Raw genomic sequence first — 23,143 nt, forward strand, 5'->3', positions numbered from 1 at the left:
ACAATGCCAGACCAATCCCATTGCTATCACCTTCTCCCAGCTCAAGAGGACCAAAACCTTAGTTCTTCAGGAAAATAAACGACTCTGTATCACCACAAATAAAAGTGAATTGGTTTTCATTGAAGAAAAAAGGTGGCAGTAATACTGAAAAGGCAGGTAATGGCAGCTGACCTAAAAACAGGAATAATAGCAGCAATAAAACTTGCACAGACGCTTTCTAATATGTCTGTTCTTTTTAAGGATAAGGCTTAAGGCTCCAGCCTGGAAAATTCATGAAAACTTGAAAACGTAAAGCTCATTGAGAAAAAATATCACCAGATTAAAAGACTGCAAAGAGTCCTATCCCCAGCATCCAGACAAAAGTGAAGTGACAACTGAGCACCGAGCAACTGCTTGCCAGGTTGCTATGCAAAGGTGTCAGAGCCTTCTTTGCTCAACTGAATGCAGCAGCTGGACATTCACAGACACTTCCCAGCAGTGCAAATGGCTTTTACTCAACTTTCATAACTCTGCATGTGAAAAGGATAATACGTCACAAAAAGGATGATGAAAAAATGCCTTTTAATATTACTGGGTTGAAAGAGTACTTGGAGAGCTCTTAGTGGGTACTGCGTACCAGCAGATTCCAACATTGAAAATACAGCAAAACAAATCATTAAATTTCTGTTTCTATTCACACTTATTATTCAGAGCAGTGAAATTTAATTGAAATAGTATGATAAAAGTTCCTTGCAAACCCTGCTTTATAATAAAAATGAAAAAAGAACCTTTTTGAAGTGACTATTTTTCCCTTTTTTTTTTAGTTCCTTTTTTTTAAAAATACTTCCCAAACAAAGCAGAATTTTGTGTCTGAAAATAAGATGGTGAATTACAGCAGAGTCACGAAAACAAAGAACCAACAGTTTCTCCAGTGCAGGCTTGTTACCATGAGCTAATAATTCCAGACTTTAAGCAAGCTGAGCCTCTTTTTTTAATAACTGCATGCCTCTAGGCAAAGTATTTCTACTAAAACTTATTGAGGCATGGAACAGGGCAAGGTGTGTGAGCTAATGTTGGATTGTTCGGTTACTAAACCAACTCCTATAGCAATGAGTCTGCTCTGAACTGACAGATTATTTCTCTGTATACACTTGTATAAACACACTGCTTAAGGTCGAAATCTGTGTAAGCTTTCTTTTCAATTAAAATGTCAAAGATGACAGCACTTGTTTTCACTGTCCTCAACAGAATGATGGATGCTGCAGCAGCAGTTTTATGCCTCTGTGTTCCAGAGATGTTTGCCTGCTTGAGTGTCTAAGAAAGATGCACTTGCTGATATTCTCATTCATCGTCAGGCAGAAAGGACTACTTGAAAATTTTATGCTCTGCATGGCTTAACATCTTGTGACTTTCTATTCCCCAAAGTCTCCTCATGTGCTCCCATATCCAATGCCGTAAAAGTTAGAGAAGAAAGTTTGATGTGTTCAAAGAGAAAGTCCTGAATTAAAACAGTTGCTGCTCAAGGGAATAGCCTAAAATCTCAGACTGGTTTCCAACCATGGGTAACTCACTTCAGGCACCTAACTCAAGTTTGTACACAAACAAATTTGCCCTGGACCACAGGGCAGAAAAAAAAAGACCTGGCCACCCCAAAACAAACATTCAGCAACCTTATTAAAAACTGGGACAAATCCTGGTATTCAAAAGCCATTTGGGCATGGCCCTAGGTGAAGCAGCTCTCGGTGATGCCACTCGAGCAGGGCTGTTGGACCACACGGCCTCCTGAGGTCCCTTCCTGCCTCAAACACTCCATGATTTTGGGAACCTTTACATTTCTTCCTTTCCATATCCATGAAACTGAATAAAACTTTATCCGTCAGCATCTCACTCATTTTTGTCATCTACAACTGGTACAAAGCCAAAGATAGTAGATCTGGATGTTGCTGAGTTTGAAGGTCATGCTGGGATAAAACTGGCTGCATACACTGGCATAACTACACTGTAGGACCTGTAGCACCATTTTGTCCACAGTTTTGCCAGAAAAAGGCTTAACTAGTCAAAACAGTCTCTGTGAAAAGTGACAGCATCTGACTTCAACAGATTCAGTTTTAAAGCTGACAAGACACAGACGTGCTGTACGCAATATGGAAATGTACTTTGCCCAAAGTCACTACTGAGGAAAATCAAATAGGTATTTTTATATGGGGAGAGATTCAAATTCTACCCTTAACACTGAAAATACTACAAATTTAACATGTATCTAAGAAATTTTTCAGAAGATATTATTTAAGAAAATACAAGCTCAACTTCTTAAATGCCATACCAAACAAGTAAAAGAAAATTAGAAGCTTGGAAAAGTTGATATGCAATGAACAGCAGACCAAAATCCAGTCCTTAATCTCATCCTTTAACAAAAATACCACAGAAATAGCACACACAGTCCCTCATGCTCACTACTTCCCTTCAGCCACAACACATGCTCTTGTACAGTCAAGATCTCACTATAGCCCCAAATAAAGTCAGCACTTGTGTGCTAACTGCCCCATACTTTTTCAGTGTCTCAAATCTCTCATTTCAGGGATGGCAGTGAAGGAGAAAGGAGAGGAGTATGTACACGAGGGGGGACTCTCAATTATGTTTTTTGCAAGTCACCTACAGGTGTGAAAATATTGCTCGTAGCTCTGTATCTTCAGTAATCCTCTTCCCACCTCAACCCCAACACTGATTCCTTTCAAACATTCATAAAAGCCAAAATGAACAAAAGACACTTCTGGAAGGAGCCTTTGCACATGCTTCATCTTCTTCTAAATATGCTAAAATTCCCACCCTACAGCTGTATTAATGCAGTTGATGAGAAGCCCAGGAGAGAGGTGAATCTTAAGGCAGAAGGAACAAAGTCATTGAAAACAGCTTCAGCCCCAAGCCAACAGTGACTGCTCTCCTCATTTAAGGACACATTGCTCTCTCTGCCTGCATATCAATCAGAGGTGCTGTAGATTGAGAACATCAGTTGAGTAAACAAGAATCCCAAACTCATCTTCAACATTTTTTCCATAGATCAGGCAAACTTACCAAAGGTTAGAAATCACCTTAGCTGCTACTTAAAATCCCCCAGAAAAGCATATATTACTCAACAGTGTGCTCCAAAATTCTCGAGGCAAATGACAGAAGGCTACAGGTGCAGATTTTATCCAAGTTCAGCTGCTGACACAACCCTGTAAGGATGGGCCCTGTTTTCCAGCAGTGTGCAAGAGGAAAAAGCAATAGCACATTGCGGCCATTGTCCACACGTGCAGACACAAACCACTGGGGAAATTTCTCTCTCTATGCATGTATGCACACAGAGACAGCAAAAGAAAGCGGGCAGTGAAAAAAGGTTATTTTATTCTTGCAACAAAATGTACATTGTCACAGTGTCTTACAGCCACTATCTGCGCCCACTCTCTCCCTTTTAAAGCACTGGTTTGAGCAAGAACCTGCAGCTAATTTTGAGGTTAGAGTTCATTTGTTTTCACATCAATGCAATTAATTTCCACTGGAAACTGCATCTCAGGCATTCAATCAAAATAGGCCTAAAATAATTCTGAAAAGCTCATCTGTCTTCAATCTATATAATGTTTTAAAAATTGGATGCGTGCCCTGAAATAACATTGCACTTCACAAAGCTTAAAGCTCTAAACTTGAGAGTATCAGTTACATTGAAACTGTAGTAAATTAAAACATCCAGTTCTGGTTTGCATTGATTTATAAATATCGACAAAGCTACTATTGCAGTCATTACCACTTTGGGTGCTCAGAGTTGAATTTTCATCAGTTCAGGGTTATTTTCATTCTTATTGTGGCTACAGTAGCCTTTCAAGCTATAGATCAGGTTCCAGATAACATGTAAATCTTAAATCTTAGTTTTAAAAATATGCATACAAAGCAGCCAAAATTCGTAATAAAAAACAGCAATTCTAAATGGTCCATAATGTCAGTCAGATACTGAGCACTTTTTTTTTTTTTTTTTTTTTTTTTGTAATCTCCAGCATAAGCAGAAAGGATTGTTACTATTCTGAAATATTTTAAATAAATGTAAGCAAAAATGAGATAAAATATGGAAAGGCAAATGTATAAAACTACTAGTTTTATTTTGGTTTGTTTTTAAACAGGAATTTGTTGCCTCTCTTGAACGGTTCTTTGGAATAAGAATTAAAAGTATTTCAACATTTTCTTCTTTTCAGCCAGAATATGCAAAACTTCTCTCCTAAACACCTCTGCACAATAGTCTACCTAGTGATCTTCAAAATGTGCTTGTTTATGAACAAGATATCATGGAGGAAATACGAACTATAAATATAGAGAGTTCAAGATATAACACAGTTACCAGGATAATTTGAGAAAACAATAAGAGAAGCTTGAATCCATCAACAGTAGTAAAGCCAATTCTCAATGGTGTAAAACACATAGCTTTGCCAAAGACAGTGGACTTAAATCAATTGGGAATCTCACTTATACTCAAATGCACATAAACACACAGCATATAACATGTATTATATCTAGTTGTAAAACAAGCTTTGACAGTGATCAATGTTGTATGCTTCAAAAAAAATTCCCCACCTTACACCTTGACATCTGTAGACCACTACCGGGCAATTTCTCCTGACCCCTGGTGGCGATTAGCTTCTGAAGTGAAGCAGGAGGATCACCACAACGTTCATAGCATTTCTCTTGCAGGCGCTGGCCAAATGCTACCCTTGCTGCTCTTCGTGATACTGTCACTGAAGCAAATATGCTATCCTGCAATCTAGCTTTCCACTACTTTTTGTTTTCATCCTATTTGACTTGTACAGCCCATGCAATAGAGAAAAATGAGGAGAGATTGGTCCTACTGGGGCAGATATTTCCTTGGACATGATACTCTTGCCATTGAAGCTCATAGGAGCCATGCTGTTGCATTCATTTAAAACCAAATCAGGCCTGCGAAATATATGAATATATTTCTATGAAGACACGATCTTAAATTATACCCCGAAGTGCTGACTGACATGTGTTAATGACACACTACATCGCACCAAGAAAAACAAATGAACAAAGCAAAGCTTATTTTAAAACTTTACATTCCAATTTGTATTGATATTTCTGGTTTGGTGTTTTGTAGCTGCTTTGTTGATTTGTTTGTTGTTTTTTTTTCATTTTTGTTATGAGAAAAAATTTGGGTCAAAGAGGAAATGCTTCCCCCAAACCTAACTCTGGTGGAAGACTAACAGAACATATCCTGTACCAATTTAGAGTAAAGGACTTAAGGATCAAGAATCAGTCATGTAGCAAGCTCAGGGCAACTTCCAAGAGCAAGCTCTGAACTTCAGAGCAAGCAGAACTTCCGGGCAAGCTCTGTCAACTTCCAAGAGTCATAGTATGAACTAACACACTGGCTGGGTTTTTTTGTTTGTTTGTTTTGTTTTAATCTCACGTGTCTTTAATGTGAAAAGTGTTCATAGACTCCATGAAGACTGAGTTTGCACTGTTTCATTTTTTCTCCTCACTTTCCCTGCTGAAGACTACTGCTGAAACAGTGCTTTAGCTAACATAAAACTGCTATTCCAGGAAAGAAATGAATCAAGTAAAAAACTGAAAGAAGTGAATTTAAAACTCTGAATGTACATTTCTCTCATTCACTCCAGTTTTCAGCATTGCCAGGTAAGGAGAAACTATCTTCGTACATAACAGTTTGAAGAGACCAAACCCACTAGGCTAGAAGGACTACTCCAGCTGCAGTTGCAGGGCTGAAGTGACCCCAGTTGTCTGGCCAGACAAAGACCAAGTCTGCAGGTCTGACCCTGGCCCTTCCATGAAGGCAAGTGTAACCGTAGCTGTGCCTCACGCTGCCTGACCAATGTTGTGAAAACCAATCTCAAGAGCTGCTTTTCAGTGGAGTGCCACCACAACCACTGAAATCAACTGCAGCATTTGTCTTAAGAGTTTCCAGATTTAAACTGTGGGAATTGCTACCCTGGAGTTGTCAGTGGAAGGTCTTTGACAATGTAATTTGTTTCTCCTGCTGGCCTGACATGTTGACATTCAAGAAACATTAGTTGTTTGGTTTTTTTTTTAATTTTCTTCTTCCTTTTTTTTTTTTTTTTTTAAAGTTGTTTGCTTAGAGCTGCTGGAAGGGCAGAAGAAAAGGATTGTTCAAGGATTATTTGTTAACTAAGGAAGAGAAAGAGCGAGAAGGAGGAGAACAGGAAGAAGAGTTGCTGTTTTCTTTAAGTCTCCCGTAAAATAAGTGAAGTGTTTGTCACACATGCAGCCTAAAACATGTCTACACAATGCAGGTGAATGTGTGAAAAATGTTAAATTTACTTAAACAAAGTGGCAGCTCCACTCAGTTTACAACAGCATAAAATCTATTTGGTTTGGCCCTCAGGAAGCCAGACATTTGATTGATCTGGTTAAAATATCCCAGCAGTCACAGAAATAGGCCTGAACAAAGCCTGTTGCATCACCTGCATTTATTTTTTACTGTTAATAGTTAGCAATGGAGGAAAGATACAGATCTGTGCTCTATACACTTGCCATCTCCAACAATATGATCTCAGCTCAGAGAGCAGCAGGAATTTGCACAGCAGTGAGTGTGGCTCACATCCAAGTGTCGGAAGCCATGGCTTACTCGCTCCACTGTGCATTTTCTATTGTTGCTCTTTCATTTTTTATTTATTTATTTTCAATACTAAAGGCAAATATGACGAGTGCAAAGAATAGCAGCAAAGTTGGATTTTGGATCAGTTTTGTTTTGTATTTGTTTCTGTTTTTTTTTTCCGTGGTCTCTCCCTCGTTTAGGAAGCCTGGTGTCAGCCTACCAGATAACAAGTCCTCTGAATAGCTCCACATAAAATCTGATGAGAAATTAAGAGTTTAAGAACAGGCATACTCAGAGGCGTGCCTTTTAGAGCAACTCAGAAATTTGTATTTTATTTCTTTCCCTATAGCAACAAATCAACTATCAGAATCAACAGCATCACACACAGTCTGGTCCAGGCTGTGTAGGATATGTAACAAAGGTAACCTGTGGCTTAAAAGAAGAAAATGTAGCAGTATACATGCAAGATACTTTGCATTTCGCAGACACATACTACCAGCTGTTTATTCTTTAGCTCATGGCTGTACATCTATTGGGAACCTCCCCCACACCTCTGTAAACTTTGCAGAGCTCCTGGTCTTATTTCCACTGTAGATTTAACTCTAAGCCATGGATAAGCACAGTATTTGGCATTTAGAGTTAAGTGTCATTTACTATCATTTCTGACATCTCCATACATTATCATGAGCTCCTTTTTCACAGGGGACTTGAAATCTGATTTTAATTTGCAGTAGGGTTATGGTCACAATAAATGTCTATTTCAGATACTCATGAGAAGTCTCTAATACAAATGGAAATCGAAAGTGGCTGCTTTCTTGTATTTTCAAAGCCATGTATGTAAAACATCCAGTACAGATCTGTTCCACACGGAAACCTGTTATTGATCCACCACTGCACCCTGATTCCTGCCCTGGCAGCAGGCACCATCGTGCTGAGCCATCTCAGCAGGTTTTATAGCTTACATAATAAAAGCCCAGGTTATGAAATCATTAGCACCTCAGCTGAGGCCGCCACAGGGATGCCCCTCTGAGTTTGCCGTGAAGTGCTTCTTTGGCAGCTGTGCTCTCAGATAGTGTTTGCACATTGTTGCTTCATATCACCACAGAGAAGGAAGTAAATCAATTTGTTCATGTTTTGAATTTATGTGTAAGGCTAAACATTTCTCTGGTCCACCTCTAGGCTAATTCCCTCCATTTACACATCCATAATTCTTGGTATAAAGACCTGTAGAAAGCTCAGACATCTATAATCACAGTTCCAATCCTACACATGTGATGCCAAGGACCTGGTCCATGCCTAGAGAGAGCTTTGTCAAGCACCACACGTTCCACTTCTCCATATCCCAAGAGAAGCCTCTGCGAGCAGTGCTGTAGAGCAATCCATATGCTGCTGAGGGCTGCCCTCCCCTTATCTGCAGTCCTGGCACAGGGTGCAATGCAGCTCCATAAATGCAGGTTTGGGTGAAACTGTCAGCCTGAGCAGTTGAAGCTAAATTTGCCACAGGAGAATCCCCAACAGAGAAAGGAAATCCACTGCTTGTCCTTACAGTGAGCAAAATGTCTGGATGCTCCTTATTCCAACCTTGATACTTTTCTTGAGAGGTTCAGAAATATTATGAACCTTGTCCTTGCAAAGTGAGCTCAGCCAAGGACAGTCAGCAGCTCTCACTATCCAGTTTGATTTATAGTCAGTCAAGGTAGATGAGGCTGCCATGTCAATAATGAGTACGCACATCCAAGACAAGGGAACTTGTGTGAAGGCATTACCTCCAGGTGTGCGGGGGGAACTTGTTGGAGGAAAGGACATTCTATTCACTTGAGCACTCTAAGGGTTTGGTTCATGGTTATTTGCAAAAGTGAATTCAACCCGTTTTACCAACTGCTCAAGACAGAACACCCAAGAAAGGATGCGTGCCAATCAGGTTCATGAATATTAAATAAAGCTGGCTTGTGTTGCCATCTTTTTGAATCAATGCACTAGGTCACGTTTTAAGTAATTGAGGCACTGGTGCTTTTTAAAGCAGCATAAGTAAAGAGCCAAACTTGATATGATATAAAAAGAACCGCAATAGAAAGGAGAACTTAACGTAGTAATGAAAATCACTTACCCTTAATCATCCTCGAGACAGTGTTTTTACAACACTATATGATTTATGCAAGCAGTAAGCATACCTCCTTTGACTTTTCTAATAACAGGGCATCACAAACATGCTTGTTAGGATTTGAGCTGGTGTTTTTTTTTTGTTGTTTTAATCACTATCCCAAGTGCATTATTTAAGCCTTTGATACCTTTTCTGTAAAAGGATTTGCTAAGCAATAAATCATATCTATTTGCAAAGGAAACAAACAAACAAACAAAAATAAATCCAAAGAGCCCAAAACATTACTAGCAAAGTTTGCAGAAATAAGAGGTTTGGTCACAGCTCAGTGTAACCAATGCATACAATTTTTTGAAGTCTCACTGAAGTCCACATTCATTGCTGCTGACAAGCATGCTACTTAGTGCAAGAGACTGTATGAAATGTTCGCTGCATGATCTATGATTGTGCCCTTACATTAAATAGGAAGGATTGTAAACTACCTATTCTCTGCTGAGACACCTCTATGCTTCCTCCTTCATGGAAAGACCTCAGCTTTTGGAAAAGCCAGACAATTTCTAAAGTGAGTATGCTCTTGTGACACTGAGCCTAGCCAGACCACAAACTATTTTATTATGTCGTGCAAAAGCCTATGCACAAAAAATCCTCTTTAATTAAGATAGAGCAACCAGCACTGTGGTTGTAATTACCTTGGATTGCTTTACCCACAGGCATCATGAAATAAAATTAGGCCCTCTATATTTTTTTGTTTTTAAACTAAGTAAACCCAAATTAATTTATTCAACTCAAACCAGACAGGTTTCTCTTTAAAAGGAAGGCATATATGGTTGGAGGGGCTGGTGCAGGAGGCAGAGTGACATGCAATGATGACTGTGAACTGCAAACTGCTGGCAAAACATTTGGCTTGCCGTTGGTCCGTGGCCAGTATTTTCCTTTGTTAATGAATCCCACATCTTTTCTAAGTTAAGCATTTTTTCTTCTCCCCCCTCATTTTATTTGAAACATATTTCAAATATTTTTGTTTTTATGACGTTGTGGAACATGATACATCCCCCTCCTAACCCCGAATATGGGAAAATCAATTAAAATTTTGACATTAAGAACTATGATATAAACATATGGTTCAACTATTCAGACTTCTTTTTTAAGCAACGTATCAAGGATCAGTGCAAGGAGAAATAACCAAATGAGAACCCCACATTACTGGGTAAAAATGATAGCAATCAGAATGTATCACAGCCAGAACTGTGCTATTCACAAAGCACAAAAACCATCACAAATTTTACAGGTTTTGATAGATTTCTCTAGACTTACTCAAGGCTGCATATTTTTCAGCTGTTCTTTTCTGAGGGAAATGACCATTAAAAAACAATAATCCATCCAGAATGCTGTGTTTAATATTTAATACACTTAGTCTCTCTCACCCAAAGGACCTTCATTTTATGACTTTGAGAATGCGACCTTAAAATGGAGTTTTCCAGACTTTCTTATTAACTTCTGGCTCTTCTCTGAAGAAAAATGGTGGAAAAAAACTATGAAATTTCCCATCAGAACAGAAACATGATTTTCAAATGTGGCAAACATTTTGGGCATCCACTGATACGCGCTCTACTGAGCGCCAGTCCTCCAGACTATGTGACAGTAAAACCAATTCAGCTCCCTTTGGTGTTTCAAGTTATCAAGACCCCGGATAGAAAAAATCATAAGTCACCTAAACTCCAGGGAATACGGTCACCAAACAGACTATTTTTAACCTATCACTGACAGGAAAATAAGTTTTTTCAATCACCCTCTGTGGACATCTAATCTCCAATCCTGTGAGCATTTAGCTACATGAATGTACGTGGCCCCTTTGAATATTCTTGAGTCTTACAAACCTCACATCTTTGGTCATCATAACTCATCCTAGCAACAGAAGAGATGACAAAGTACAGCACAGTGCACTGCTGGCCATACAGCCCACACTGTGAGGACAAGGGTTCGATGGAAAAAATCAAGTTGCGAAAGCGTGTTCTGCACCAAGCCCCTTACTTTTGCCAACATGAATGGTGCTATGCTTGTGTTAGAAATAACAAAAAACTTTCCTAGAGGCTCCTGGTATCAACCTAAAGTTATATTAGGACAGAGGATTCAGTAATCTACAGAGTTAAGTGCAAATTAAACATGCTTCCTTTATATCACAGTGAATTCACTTGCGTTGTAACAGACACGATTTACACAGAAAGTTACAGCCGAGCTCAAAAGCCACAGCTGAACTTTTCTTTTTCCTGGTCAAATACAAAATTTGCCAAACACAGCATTTTCAGATAAACCAAAAATATTAAATTCACTAAAAAAATACTACTTAGTAAATCTTATAGATGGATAACTGATATTTGGAAAAGCAAGCTTTTTAAATGTTCTATTTTGAACTGATGCACTAATTTGGACATTTACCTAATTTTAAAGAGTTCATTTTAAAAAATCCCGTGTTTTTCTTTTTTTCTTTTTTTTTTTACAAACAATAGTTGCAAAATCAAGTAACATTGAGTTAACTTACACTATTATTTTTAATTTCAGTCTCTAAGTCAACTACTTCGTTCTCCACGGAGAATGAGATACAGCTCACCTGCCACAGACACACCAGTGACACAAAAGAACCCTTAAATCTGCCAGCTTTCTTTCATTTCCTCTTCTGTTAAAAACAAGCTGATATTCCAAATGAATTTTTTTTTCTGTCTCTTCTTTGTGATTTTTCTAAATGGTTTTATCAGCTTGTTATAAACCTGAACATCAATACCGATGCATTAATAAAAATGCAACCTGGGTGCTTTCAAAACTATCTTATTGGACGACTGATTAGCTCCCTTAATAAATTAACTGGGTGGGAATGACATTTTTAATGAAAAAGGAAAATAGTGTATTCTGCAGGAAAGTATGGGACTTTCTGTTTTGTTTTCCGCAGGATTAGCTCCTCCAGCCAGGACATTTTTGCCACTCTCCTGACAGCGGTACAAAACCGTCTTTGACATTTACCGAACTGTCAGACACAGCCCTTTAAAAGAGCAAATCTTGCCCTCATTACAACAAAAGAGGATGCAAACAAGGCGAAAGGATGGCAGTAAACAAGGTGACAGAGGTGTACTGAGAGCCAGGCCGTGTGCTGTAGGTTGTGCTTTCTGTAATGTCATTACGATGAACAATAGCGTTCTCCGAGCCTTTTAACTCAAGGTGACTACGAGGTTGAGGCAGAGTGTCAGTGGACACTCATGTCCAGTGACTGTTTCACAGTCTTTACATTATGTTCCCCAATAAATAATTAATTTTGCAACAGTAAAATAACGGAGCATTCAGAGGGGCAAGGCATAATTTTGTCTGTGGTATTAGTGACAGCATATTGGATGGTCATTAGTTAATGGACAGATATGAGGTATATAGGGAGTTCACTGCAAAAAGGCATTAATGTGCCATTACCTTTAAAGTGGGAACAGCTTTTGCTAGCTAAGCTCCTGTAAAACATACCTTTGAGCTTACAGCAATATTAGCAAATGGATCCCCTACACAGTGATGGGATGGACAAAGCTCAGAAGGCTGAAAAATTACCCTATCTCCTCATTTTGCAAAATATGCTGAAAAATACTATGAAGGCCTGTTCTGCTTGTTACAGTTTAGATGATCTATTTTTGTAAAAAGGAAAAAAAAGAAAGGTACTTTAAGCAGCTTATTGGTTTGTAAATACCTAAGATATGGATTTTCTCAAACCTTTTAGAATTTTTTACAATTCTTGACTATGAGCAGAAAATATAGATACTTATTCAAACAGCTGTTTGTAAAGCAAAAATATATTTTGCTTCATTTTGGTTCCCATTTCAGCTAAAAAAGGTTGGTGTCAGGATTCCTGTCTCATCTTCACTGGTTTATCAGCTGCCCCCTGTAACCTATGTGAATGGCCTTTACAGAATGATGGGAAACCTAGGAAATGAAGAATTGTGAAGTGCAGCTCATCCTGTCCTCGATAACAGCAATTCAAAGTCCACAGTTAAAACTCTTCTACTGGCTGCGTAGGATCTAAATTTTTGGAGCAGGTTTCTTGGAGCCTTATTTGAGCAAATTTTGAATACCTCCAGCCATCCCTGCTGCCTGTTGCAGGGCTTCCCCACCTCCTCGTGCAGGAATCTTTCCTATCTTTGGTCCCATGGGAACGTCTCTTGCTGAAACTTGTGACTGTTATCTTTTGTCTTCATGCCACAAAGTTGGGGAGACCCTGTCCTTTGAGTAACTATCCTGTAAGCAGGTGAAGGTTGCAATTAGATCCCTCTTTTGATGTCTCTGTGCAAAGCAAACTGAGGTCCCTACTCTCTGCTTCTTCTGTTGTGCCTTCCCTTCGGCCTAGGGAATACATTAGCAATTGCATCTGCTCTCCATGCAGCTCTCCAGACTACCTCTGCAGCAGTGTCTCAAGCCATTGCTCACTCAGGAACACGTCTGGGGGCACCACCTGCTCAGAGCCATTCAACAGACAAAGCAGGCTTCATCCTACACTGACCAAGAGTTTCTCTGACTGCAAAATGTTTTTCTTCTCCCTACAGTTTTTCTGAGTCCTCTGGGGCTTTTGTAGGCCAACCCAAATATCTGACCCTGAGCCAATCAGTTAATTATTATATCTTATGTTTGTCCTATTTTACAATTACTGTGCACGGGAGACACATGCCAATGCAGATGTGCTGCTGCAATCTACCAGCCAGAGCTCAGGGCTGTATAGGGAAGCAGCAGGCTCACATCCTTCCTCCAGACAGCTCGATCAGATCTGCACTCAAAAACATCCCCCTCCTGGAGCATTGCTACCTTAAATCAAGTCTCCCTGAGATAAAGAGCTGTTTTTTAAGGAAAGAAAAGGAGACATCAGATAGCGCTGATGCTGGCTGCACTATCAGTCAGGAGTTTGTCTCAGGCACTAGGTGAACAATCTGAGACCAACATTTAAAAATCCAGAATGTATACCACATGTATAGACAGCCAGAATATTACTGTCTGCTTCACCATTTGCTGTTCTCCACACCTCCCAGGCATTTTCCAACAGAAATATAGTAGTAATCAGAAGCAACAGAAATATTTAGAATAGACCTTGGAAATCAAGCCGAAAACAATATGTAAAAAGCTCAATCATTTTCCAGTGCACAGTGGAAAATAAAAAATACAGTCAGAAACTGTATTTTTAAGAACTTTTTTAAGCAAAACAAACACACACACAAAAAGGTATTTCTCGGCAGTAACAATTCCAGATTTGCAAAGGGAAAGTATTTTCCCTTGAAACAATTCTTGATTTCTTTTTAAACAGTCGTTAATTGTCAAAAGACCGCATTTTAGAAATACTGAACCAAAACTGAAACATTTCAGTCAAGCACATTCCACTTTTCTAAACAGATCTCTATTAATTCATGCTTTTTCAACTCATTTTTTTCTGTAATATTATTTTCTCCCTATAACTTCATAACCAGCACTAGTAGGATTCTGTACATTCCCATAAGTGTTGTAACACTTTCATAGGGAACTACAAAGTCTTGTCAAAGTAATTTAACTGAGAAAATGACAACAGTAATCACTAAAAGGGAAGTCACTTCATAATCTGTTCACTCAATACATTACAATAACTGCCAATTTGCAGTAGATGTTAACAGGTTTTCCCCTGAACTGAGAAAGTTCCATGCGACACAGAATTAGCAAGTGAAACCCAAACAGAACACTCATACAGAGCAATGTCCCTCTTTAGCTGTTGTCGGATTTTTTGCCCACACTTTGATTTCTCATTCCGCATAAACTTGAAATGGGACAAAGTTTTGGCAGGTTTCAATTTCAAAAAGAAAGAAACTGCCATTCATACTTGCATTTACATACACATCACTGCCTTAAGTCATGAAACTTGGAATCTTGTTCATGTGATAAATCTTCTGGTAGGATAGTTTAGGAATTACAGAAGTTCATTTTGCTTTGCATCCTCAAACACGTGTGTGTGTCCATATATGCACATACATAAATCCACACAGAGGGATTTCTGTGCTAAACTGCACTTTGTGCAACACATGACTGTCTCATACAAATGGCCACAGAAGATATCAGTCATCAGAGGATTCCAAAGGCAAGAAATCTGTCTCTTCAATCAGTCTCTAAACTGAACCTTATCTTAGTCTCTATGTTGATTTTTCAGTCAATCTTCTAAATGAACTTAAAAATATACTCACTTATTCACAGTATGCCAGAAAGCTAAATAGTATCTAGAAAAATGAGAACTCCTGCATTAATAGTACAGCAGAAATACAGACCGCATCCTTAACTGAAATAAAGAAAAATTCACGCAGATCTGGAAACTGAATGACAACAAAGAAAAAAAGTACTGGAATTTTTTTGATGATGAGTGCACTCAAGCTGAGGTCAAGAGAGGATCTGGTCCAGTAAGTTTTTTCTGTTCTGGTTTTTAAGACTCAGTTTGGAAAAAAATACCTCATGTTAAAACTGACATATAAAATTACTGTCGCTGATGGGCTTTTCCAGCGTGGTAAAACCTTCTAGTAGCTTTATTTTTGACAGACCTTGTGATAATTAGTTGACATTTAGAGAAAATGTAATGAACTTTTATTATTATTACTTAGGTGCCGTTAGTGGGTACAGATTTATTGATCTGTAGAAAGCAGTGTCCATCTGAACCAAATTGTCCCCTATTCTTCACGGTCACGTAGCAGCACAAGAGCTGTACGTACCTGTAATAAAACCCTCCACTTCTTCGTTTGTGTGAGTGCATCTTGTATTCATGCTAATAAAGAACTTCAATATGTCTGACTTAATATTTGAGTAACGACTGCAGTGTGCAAACCACTCTGTGATGCCTTTGAATGAAAGACAATATGCTGGAATAAAGACCACCACACACATACAGCTTATGCTGATCTGAGAGACTACAATTCTCACACTTAGCTTGGAAGTTATCTTAATTGATGGCTGGTTTTATTATAATGTGCAGAAATCTTTCAGTAAATTGGAATTGAGAAGTTTTCAGTACAGTTATTCATTTTAACATAGAAACCTACAAGGAAATATCAAGACATAAAATAAAGAACGGAAGCAGTCATGGAATAAACAACGTTCTGTTAAGTAAGTGATACTTTTCTGGCTGTGCCAGAATCCAAAAGCCCTAAAAAGCAAAATTTGTGTCACTGGAGCTGAAAAATCATTCATGCTATTGGACAATCAAGGCCTTAAAAATGTGTTTGAAGGAAGTGGAGTGAATAGACAGCAAGCTCCACAACACAGAAATTCCATGCCACATTTGAAAACAAATTCAAGCACCCACGTGAGGAGGAAATCACCTCATAATGGGAATCCCAGATTCATCAATCCCTGGAGTTACTGTGACAGAAGAAGTAGTTTTTCAGGAGAGCGCATCCTAAAACTAGAGATTTTGAAAAGTACGTGGGTGCTCAAAGGAGTGATACAGACTTTCTCCAGAGCCTGTCAAAGCAGCACTCCCATCCACTGCAATAAGCTTTGGATCAGGTTCAAAATCTGAACGTAGTCCTCCCTCACTAGAATTGGCTGGTCACAACGGAAACTGTTTGGGCAAAGTACCCCACCCATAAACAGAGCACTTGGGGAGAATATAGTAGTAAGCAATGAAGTTTGTCTCTTTGCCAAGAGTAGGGGTTGTGTCTCCTGCTTATTCACCCTCTGAGAGAATAAAATGAAGGCTATAGTAAGGTAATATTTCTGAGGCAATCTGAAAAGAAATGCTACATGAGTAAGAACCAAGAGGATAAGGGTTCTTTCAATTTTGATGTGAAGGTGGAAGAATTGAGTAAGCGATGGGGTAAGAGTCATTACCAGATGGATGCAGTGTTTCCATCACTCCTCTCCTTGGGATTGTATAAATAGGCAGAGAAATAGAAAGGAAACACAAACGTGAGTATGGAAACAGAGTTCCACTAAGGAAATTGCCACATCAACTAGGTGGAAGACAAAGATATGCAAGTCCATTTGCAGGAGAAAGAAAGTGTAAACACAGTTAAGTGGATATTAATGAACTCTAAGCAAGGATGGCAAGCCTGTTCTGAGCTTACAAATCACATCCGCATTAATACCAAATGAGTTCATTAAGATTAACATTATTATGATGAGTATCAAAGGGATTAAAAGAGATTATGGCGAATAAGAGAGTCAGATAGGAATGAGATGTAATTACCTTCATATCTGGCTTATCTATAGCTGCAGAGAAAGACCCAACATTCAGTTCAAACTGAAGGAATGTAACTTGTATTTTAATCTGAAGTGTAATTTTCAGCAAAGCTGATCTCAACAGTTTGGGCTGAACGTGGCCCAGGCATGTGCAGGACGAGCAAAAGATGGGTGGGGAAGGAGAACAGAGCGAGACAGGGAAGGGCAGCCAAGCCCCCTCCTGCCCCAGCATCCTCACTGAAGTGCAAGGCAACTTAGTCCTTGTGCCCGTGTCCAAAATGTGACACGAGGCCACCACTGCTAGAGCCACTTGTTCCCCAGAAGTGTCCTGCTTTGACCCAAGCATTCATCCCAGCATCATGCCCAGCCACGTGAAGGTCCAGGCACATATTTGTAGAGCAGGACTTAATGAAGCTCCCTTTGGAGGGGGAAAGCTCGGAAGAAGGCTTACTGTGGAGCACGCCTAACTCAACTCAGAGCAAGGCAGCATGTTAAACATACAGATCTCATATCTTGACTTCGCTGGGGAAGGCAGTCCACCTTGCTTACAATTCCTGTTCAACACGTATTATACATGGTGAAAACACTCTACAATATCTCTGATGATCACATATGCTTTCTTCAGTATCCTGTATTTGAAAATTTCATTGGGCTTCACAAATACAAGCAGTCTTCCTCAACAATTTAAAGGAAGTAGTCTTACTGCAGAGTTAAGAAAACTGAAGAGCACAGGGATGGAGTGAATCACGCTCCATGGACTGAAAATATATCTTCCTACTTGTACCTCATGCTTCTGTACAGCAACTACAGAGTCAATTCCTTTGTGCATGCAGAGACCAGCTAAGGAGCACCAAATTACTGCTTAAGATCACACAGCGTATAGAGAGGATAGTCTGCCAACGCACACATAAAACAACAAAGGCGGAAATGTTCCTTGGGATCGTGGTGGGGAAAATGTATTGGGACTCTTCCAGCCAGGCCCTGCTTTGAGCAAATTGCCTTTCTTCAGAGGCCGACCACGCGCGGTCAGCCTCCAGTGCAAACACTGCTTACGAGCTTTGGTGTGTTTGGCCTCTGGTTTGTTTGACAGGTTACATGTGCTTCTGAATATATCTTCTGATGCTCGTTTACAGAGCGCTGCTAACATTTCTCTTGGCTGCTATTTAAAAAATCAGGTCTCTAAAGATATCATCCTTCAATGAGAAAATCCTCCTGCCAGAAGGCCCAGCTTCAAACACGGAGAGGCCGACAGCCAGAGCCGCCAACCTCTGGTCGCAGAGCTGTGAGCCCACAGCCATACCTCCATGTGGCTCTACACAGTGCAAGACGGGCAGTGGAGGAATTCAGAAGGGGCAGCGGCTATAAATTTTTGGCCAAAACAAATGTGCAGTTCAAAAGCACTTGTCAGAGCTGTCTGGCTCTCTTCAGAACAGTTATACCTCATTAATTATACACTTTATTGCTTCAATAGGCACAGGAGATTTTTATACATACACGTGTACATATGCATATGGAATTTACAACAGCAATTTTTTGAAAGAAGCATTTAAAGCTATTCCCTCTGTGGTAGCGCATTGAAATCAGGTAAGTAGCAGAAGTAAATCGTGACTTAGAGATGCAATGCATTTCTGGGAGGGAAGGACTTACATCTTCACATCCTCTACCTAGCTGCTCCAAGCAGGAATTAGCAAAGTGGCAAGACGTGGCTGCTTTGTGAAGGTTGTGAGCATAAGGCAGGGTCATCAGTCAGCCCGAAGCATCCCAAGCATCATTACATTCTCCTCTGCTGCCCTCCCCCTCAGGTGAAATATGAATAGATAGTACCAGCTGATGATAAACCCATCTCTATGGACTTCCAGGGCATGCTGCACTATGCATTTTGTATGAATATTGATAGAGAAGTAGCAAGGATGTGCAGGAAAAGATGGAGCATGACAAAGCCTACCATCTTCTGCCCAGCACCTTGCCAAAATATGACTAGACACTGTCTAAGACAACACTGACAGACTTCCTTCACAAAGTATCCAGCCAGAAGAGGCAGGAAGAGAAAGAGCACAGTCCAACCAGCATCCAAAGGCAGGCAAAGGGAAGAATCTACACTGCTTTACTCTGATGGTTTGTGGAGTTGCACTTCCCAACATTTCTAGGAGAAAATATGAGTCAGAAATCCTACGGGAACTCCTGCAGCAGCACAGCTCCCTCCACAACCCACACATCCTCAGCAGATCACTGCGCAATCTAACCCATATGGTATATCTGCACTGCAGTGTGGGCCAGAGCCGGGTGCGGCCTTACATTCAGCTCTCAAATGATAAAAGTTTGGCGCTTGAGCAACTGTTTGTGCTTGAGCAGTTGACTGAAGAGCCTGGAAGTCAGAGCATTTAAGAAAACTTCTGGGTTACAACTAGGTGCAAGATGGCTTTACAGAGGATGGGGGGGGGCTCTTGTCCTGCTCAGAGGTAAGGGTTTGTGATCCCAGCAAAGCAATGCATTGGGGTATTCTGGGGTCCAACACAGGGGCCAACACAAGCTTAAAAATAAATAAGTAAATAAATAAAATCACCAAACCCCCAGGAGCAGCATTTTAGGCTATCTGTAGTTAGCCAAGTAAATCTCTGGAGCGCTGCCGTTCCAGTGGACACCAATGCAGCACTTCGCTCTGTGAGAGGAATTCCCTGAAGGGGGCACTTCCGAGACCAGGATCGCAGGAGCAGCTCCTGACACAGAAACCTGATTCAGGCAGAACGGGTGTCCCGAGGACACCACCTGGCATCTCCCGTTCACCCCACATCTACACACAAGCACAATCTGAGAAGGGGTCTCGATGTTGCACTCCTCATTGCCCACCCTAATATTAATGTGTGAGCTTGGGGAGGAGGTAACTTCTTCTCTGCCCTCAACCCCAGAAGTTATTGGAAATGTGAACAAAAGGCTCAAAGGTCTGCAGGGAGACAGATTCACTAAGACAAGCACAGTGCTCTGTCCTGCAAAGGAAACCACTGTGGGCAGCCGTCCCAACTCGCAGGTACTTCTGAAGGGCAGATCCGTTGCATTCCAATCTGTCACACAGGATCGGGACCTCAGTGGTCCCAGACACTGCGAGAAAGCAGTCAGCCCAGGCTGAAATAACCATGAGAAAGATGCTGACAAGTGTTAGACACAAATCACTGAGGATCCTCAGGACAGGCTTTGCAAATTGCCTCCTTTCGCGTTGCATTCTCTGCTGTGGAACTGCAGTGATAGGACCCTTTACTCACTGCCGGGCAGAGGCTGAACTGCTCTTTTCATGCACTTTCAGTTCGGCACTACGCTCGGAGAACCACCCCTTTTCTCTTTGCCTTTCTCTTTTCTTTTTGCTCTCCTTGGGCTTTTTGTGAAAGAGACACCCGGTTTCAAACCAATAAAAAAAAAAAAAAAAAAAAAAAAAAACCCTAGTGGAAAATAATTTGCAGCTGTGATAATATCACATTTTTAAAAATACTGTGATATAGTTTTACTTTTAATAATAAAAGATAAAAAAGGGGAGTCTGTGAATAATTAGAGAGTGCAGTCTGAAGCCAGTTACAGTCATTGCAATTGATAATAAACTTAAACCCCCTTGACAGCAGGTAAATGCTTTGCAACCCTGACCCCCTTCCTCTCACATTACTTAACAACCCTGCAGTTCCAGCATTACATCACCATTGAAACGATTGGTTCCTGCATTTTAACTCTCTCCCCGTCTCCTCTGATTAGAAGCCACACAATGATGGGGAAAAAAAAAAAAAAAAAAAAAAAAAAGGAAGAAAATAAAAACTTCTCTCAAGTTTGCTGCGCTCCTTGTTTAGGTTTGGTTGGGTTAAGAATCAGCTTCTGCTGCTAACAGTCGGGGTTACACACACCAGAAAACAAACTCTGTCGAAGTGGAAGAGAGTGGGAAAGGGAGATGAGGAAGGGGAGGAGAAGAGGAGGAGGAAGGCGACGGGGGAAAAAAGTATATAGGAATCAGAAAAGGAAAAGAAAATTAAAAACAAACCTCATGGACATCACTGAGCCTGAATTCCCTGCTGAGGTGCAGAACATGAGAGCCCTGGAATGAGTGTATGTAGAACTTGAGCCAAAGCTTAACTAGCCCGAGTGAGTCATATCCTTCCCATTTGATTCCCGTCCAAATGATGATGTAATGCGCTGGCCCTCTCCCTCGTTCGCTCCCGCTCACTGCTCTGCCTCCCTCCTCCCCTTTTCTCCTTTTTAGCTCAGTGCTGGTGAAGTCACCATTTAAATCTGGCAGAGCTGAAGCAAAAACTTCAATGTAACCAAAACAGCCCCAGGCCGAGTTCCAGACGTACTGAGACTTGGTGGTGCAATTGCCATTGGAAACGAGTAAACAGAGAAAGAAACAGTGCCGCCTCTGAACGGCCTGCGCAGCTGCCTGCGGGATTGCAGGGAAGCCCAGGGACGGGGCTGGTTTGATTGACGAGGCTGACCGGGAGATCCTACACAAAACGCACTCGTGCTCAAATGCCCGCGTGTTACAGGCTTCAAGAGGATCCGGCAATTGGGAGAGGAGGAGATAGAGCCGGGGGGCAGCAGAGAAGATTTGAAGCGGACACAGCATGTTCGTTTAGGTCCGGCAGAGTGCACAGCACTGATTTTGCAGGTTGTGCCACTGCACTGAGCTTTCTCCCCCCTTAACCGCACAGAGCTGGCACACGAAGGCCTGGAATTGAGCCCTGAGTTTTTGAATGGGGACTACAGGGCTGTTTCTTAGTGCGTCTGTAGACTTACCGGTGCAAGGCACTTTCTCTGCTACTTTAATAGTAGCAGAAAAGCCTCAAGCCATACAGCACTGTGAACTTATGAACCAAACGAGCTGCAGTGCTGCTATTGTTTACCCCGCATCTGAAACAATCCCTCTCTGGTGTTTATTTCACAAGTTTGACATGCATGGCTTTTTTTAAGGGTAGAGAATGTTTCTAAGTGGAACCAGTGAAAAATTTTTGAAAACAAAACCTTTCACGTGCACTGGCATCAGCCACTGTGGTGCTGACTGCTCAGCATCGTATGGCAGAGTCCAACTCCTGCTAACGGTATACACTGCAGCAACCATAGCTGAAATGCCTCATGTGTCCTCTCCCACAGAAGTTTTTTCACCATTCATTACTTACAATTAACTGTATTCAACTGTAAAAAGTGGCAGTTCTGCACAAGAATGCAAAGCCTGAGCAATAACAGCAATACATGAGAATATCTCAATACCCATACGTGTGCTGATATACGTATCAGTTTGTATTGCCAGACTACAGAGATGCACGAATTAATGGCACCTGAAATACTGGAGAGGTGTTTAAAAGCGGCTCCTTGCTTTATAGATCAAAAATTTCAGCATATTTTACAAAGTCACCTCACCCATTGTCTCAGAAATTCAGTTTTAGAACAGTCAGTGAAAACATCTATCCCCCACATTCATAAAGCAACAGGAAAACATATCAGTCAATGTGTTTTCTTCCTTATAATGATGGAATTTACAGAAAAGTAATTTCTATTGCCTAGCAGCATTTTATCAACAAGAGTTTGTGGGGAAGGTTTCGTTAATTGATCCCAGCAGTGATTTAATGTTCCTTATACAGCAAGGCAAAGAGATTATTGTAAAGTAGCAAAGTTTCCTCCCCGAGATGCTCTTAGGGTTATAAATTATCTCCAGAATGTGCTTCTATGGATCAGCATGGCTAGCTTCAGTCATGGTTCAGTCTTGAATTCAAGTAGTTTCAGCCATGAACTCCAATGATTTGTGTTTAAGGTACATATGAATTTCAAAGATAGAGAGGAGGAGAGAAACGAAGGGTTTCTCCTATTCAATTAAAAAAGAGCAGATCTCTGCAGCAGACTGACCTGCTGGGTGACACCCTCAATTGATATTGATGCTGCAGCCACTGAGAGTGACACCTTTATCAAGCAAGGCAGCTCTGAATTAGAGGTGATCGGCCATAATTATTACTGGCGCCACTGAAGCCTGTGGCTTGACAGCATCAGATGTGGTTGTTATAAAGTTTGGTCCATTGTGTCAATGGCCCGTATAACTCATTTATGTCTGAATTACCAGCTATTGATTTTTTGTCTTCTGTAATGTAATAAAATAAAAGTTAGATCATTCTTAAAGCTTTCTTTTAATTCCAGCTTTGCCGATAGTTTTGCTTCAAGCTCAGCTCACTTCTCCCTCTCCATTATAAAAAAAAGGTGACTTCCAGCCCTTTTTCTGTGCATGT

At 40.6% G+C, this 23,143-nt stretch overlaps 1 protein-coding gene across 2 annotated transcripts in view; it reads right to left on the reverse strand.

Annotated features, from left to right (window-relative positions):
• CREB5 (cAMP responsive element binding protein 5) overlaps positions 1-23,143 on the reverse strand; it is a gene marked incomplete at both ends in the record, with an annotated part of 200,946 nt that overhangs the window by 70,779 nt on the left and 107,024 nt on the right. Inside the window, one exon of one of the 2 annotated variants that reach the window (XM_079538540.1) lies at positions 20,914-20,960. The exons of the other annotated variant lie outside the window; for it this stretch is intronic. Coding sequence (XP_079394666.1) covers positions 20,914-20,960 — 47 coding nt within the window. Of the gene's footprint in view, positions 1-20,913; positions 20,961-23,143 lie in introns of those variants that run through there. 2 annotated transcript variants of the gene reach the window in all.

This window comes from Tetrao urogallus (assembly GCF_951394365.1).
Source record: "Tetrao urogallus genome assembly, chromosome: 7".
In the NCBI taxonomy this organism is placed as follows: Eukaryota; Metazoa; Chordata; class Aves; order Galliformes; family Phasianidae; genus Tetrao; species Tetrao urogallus.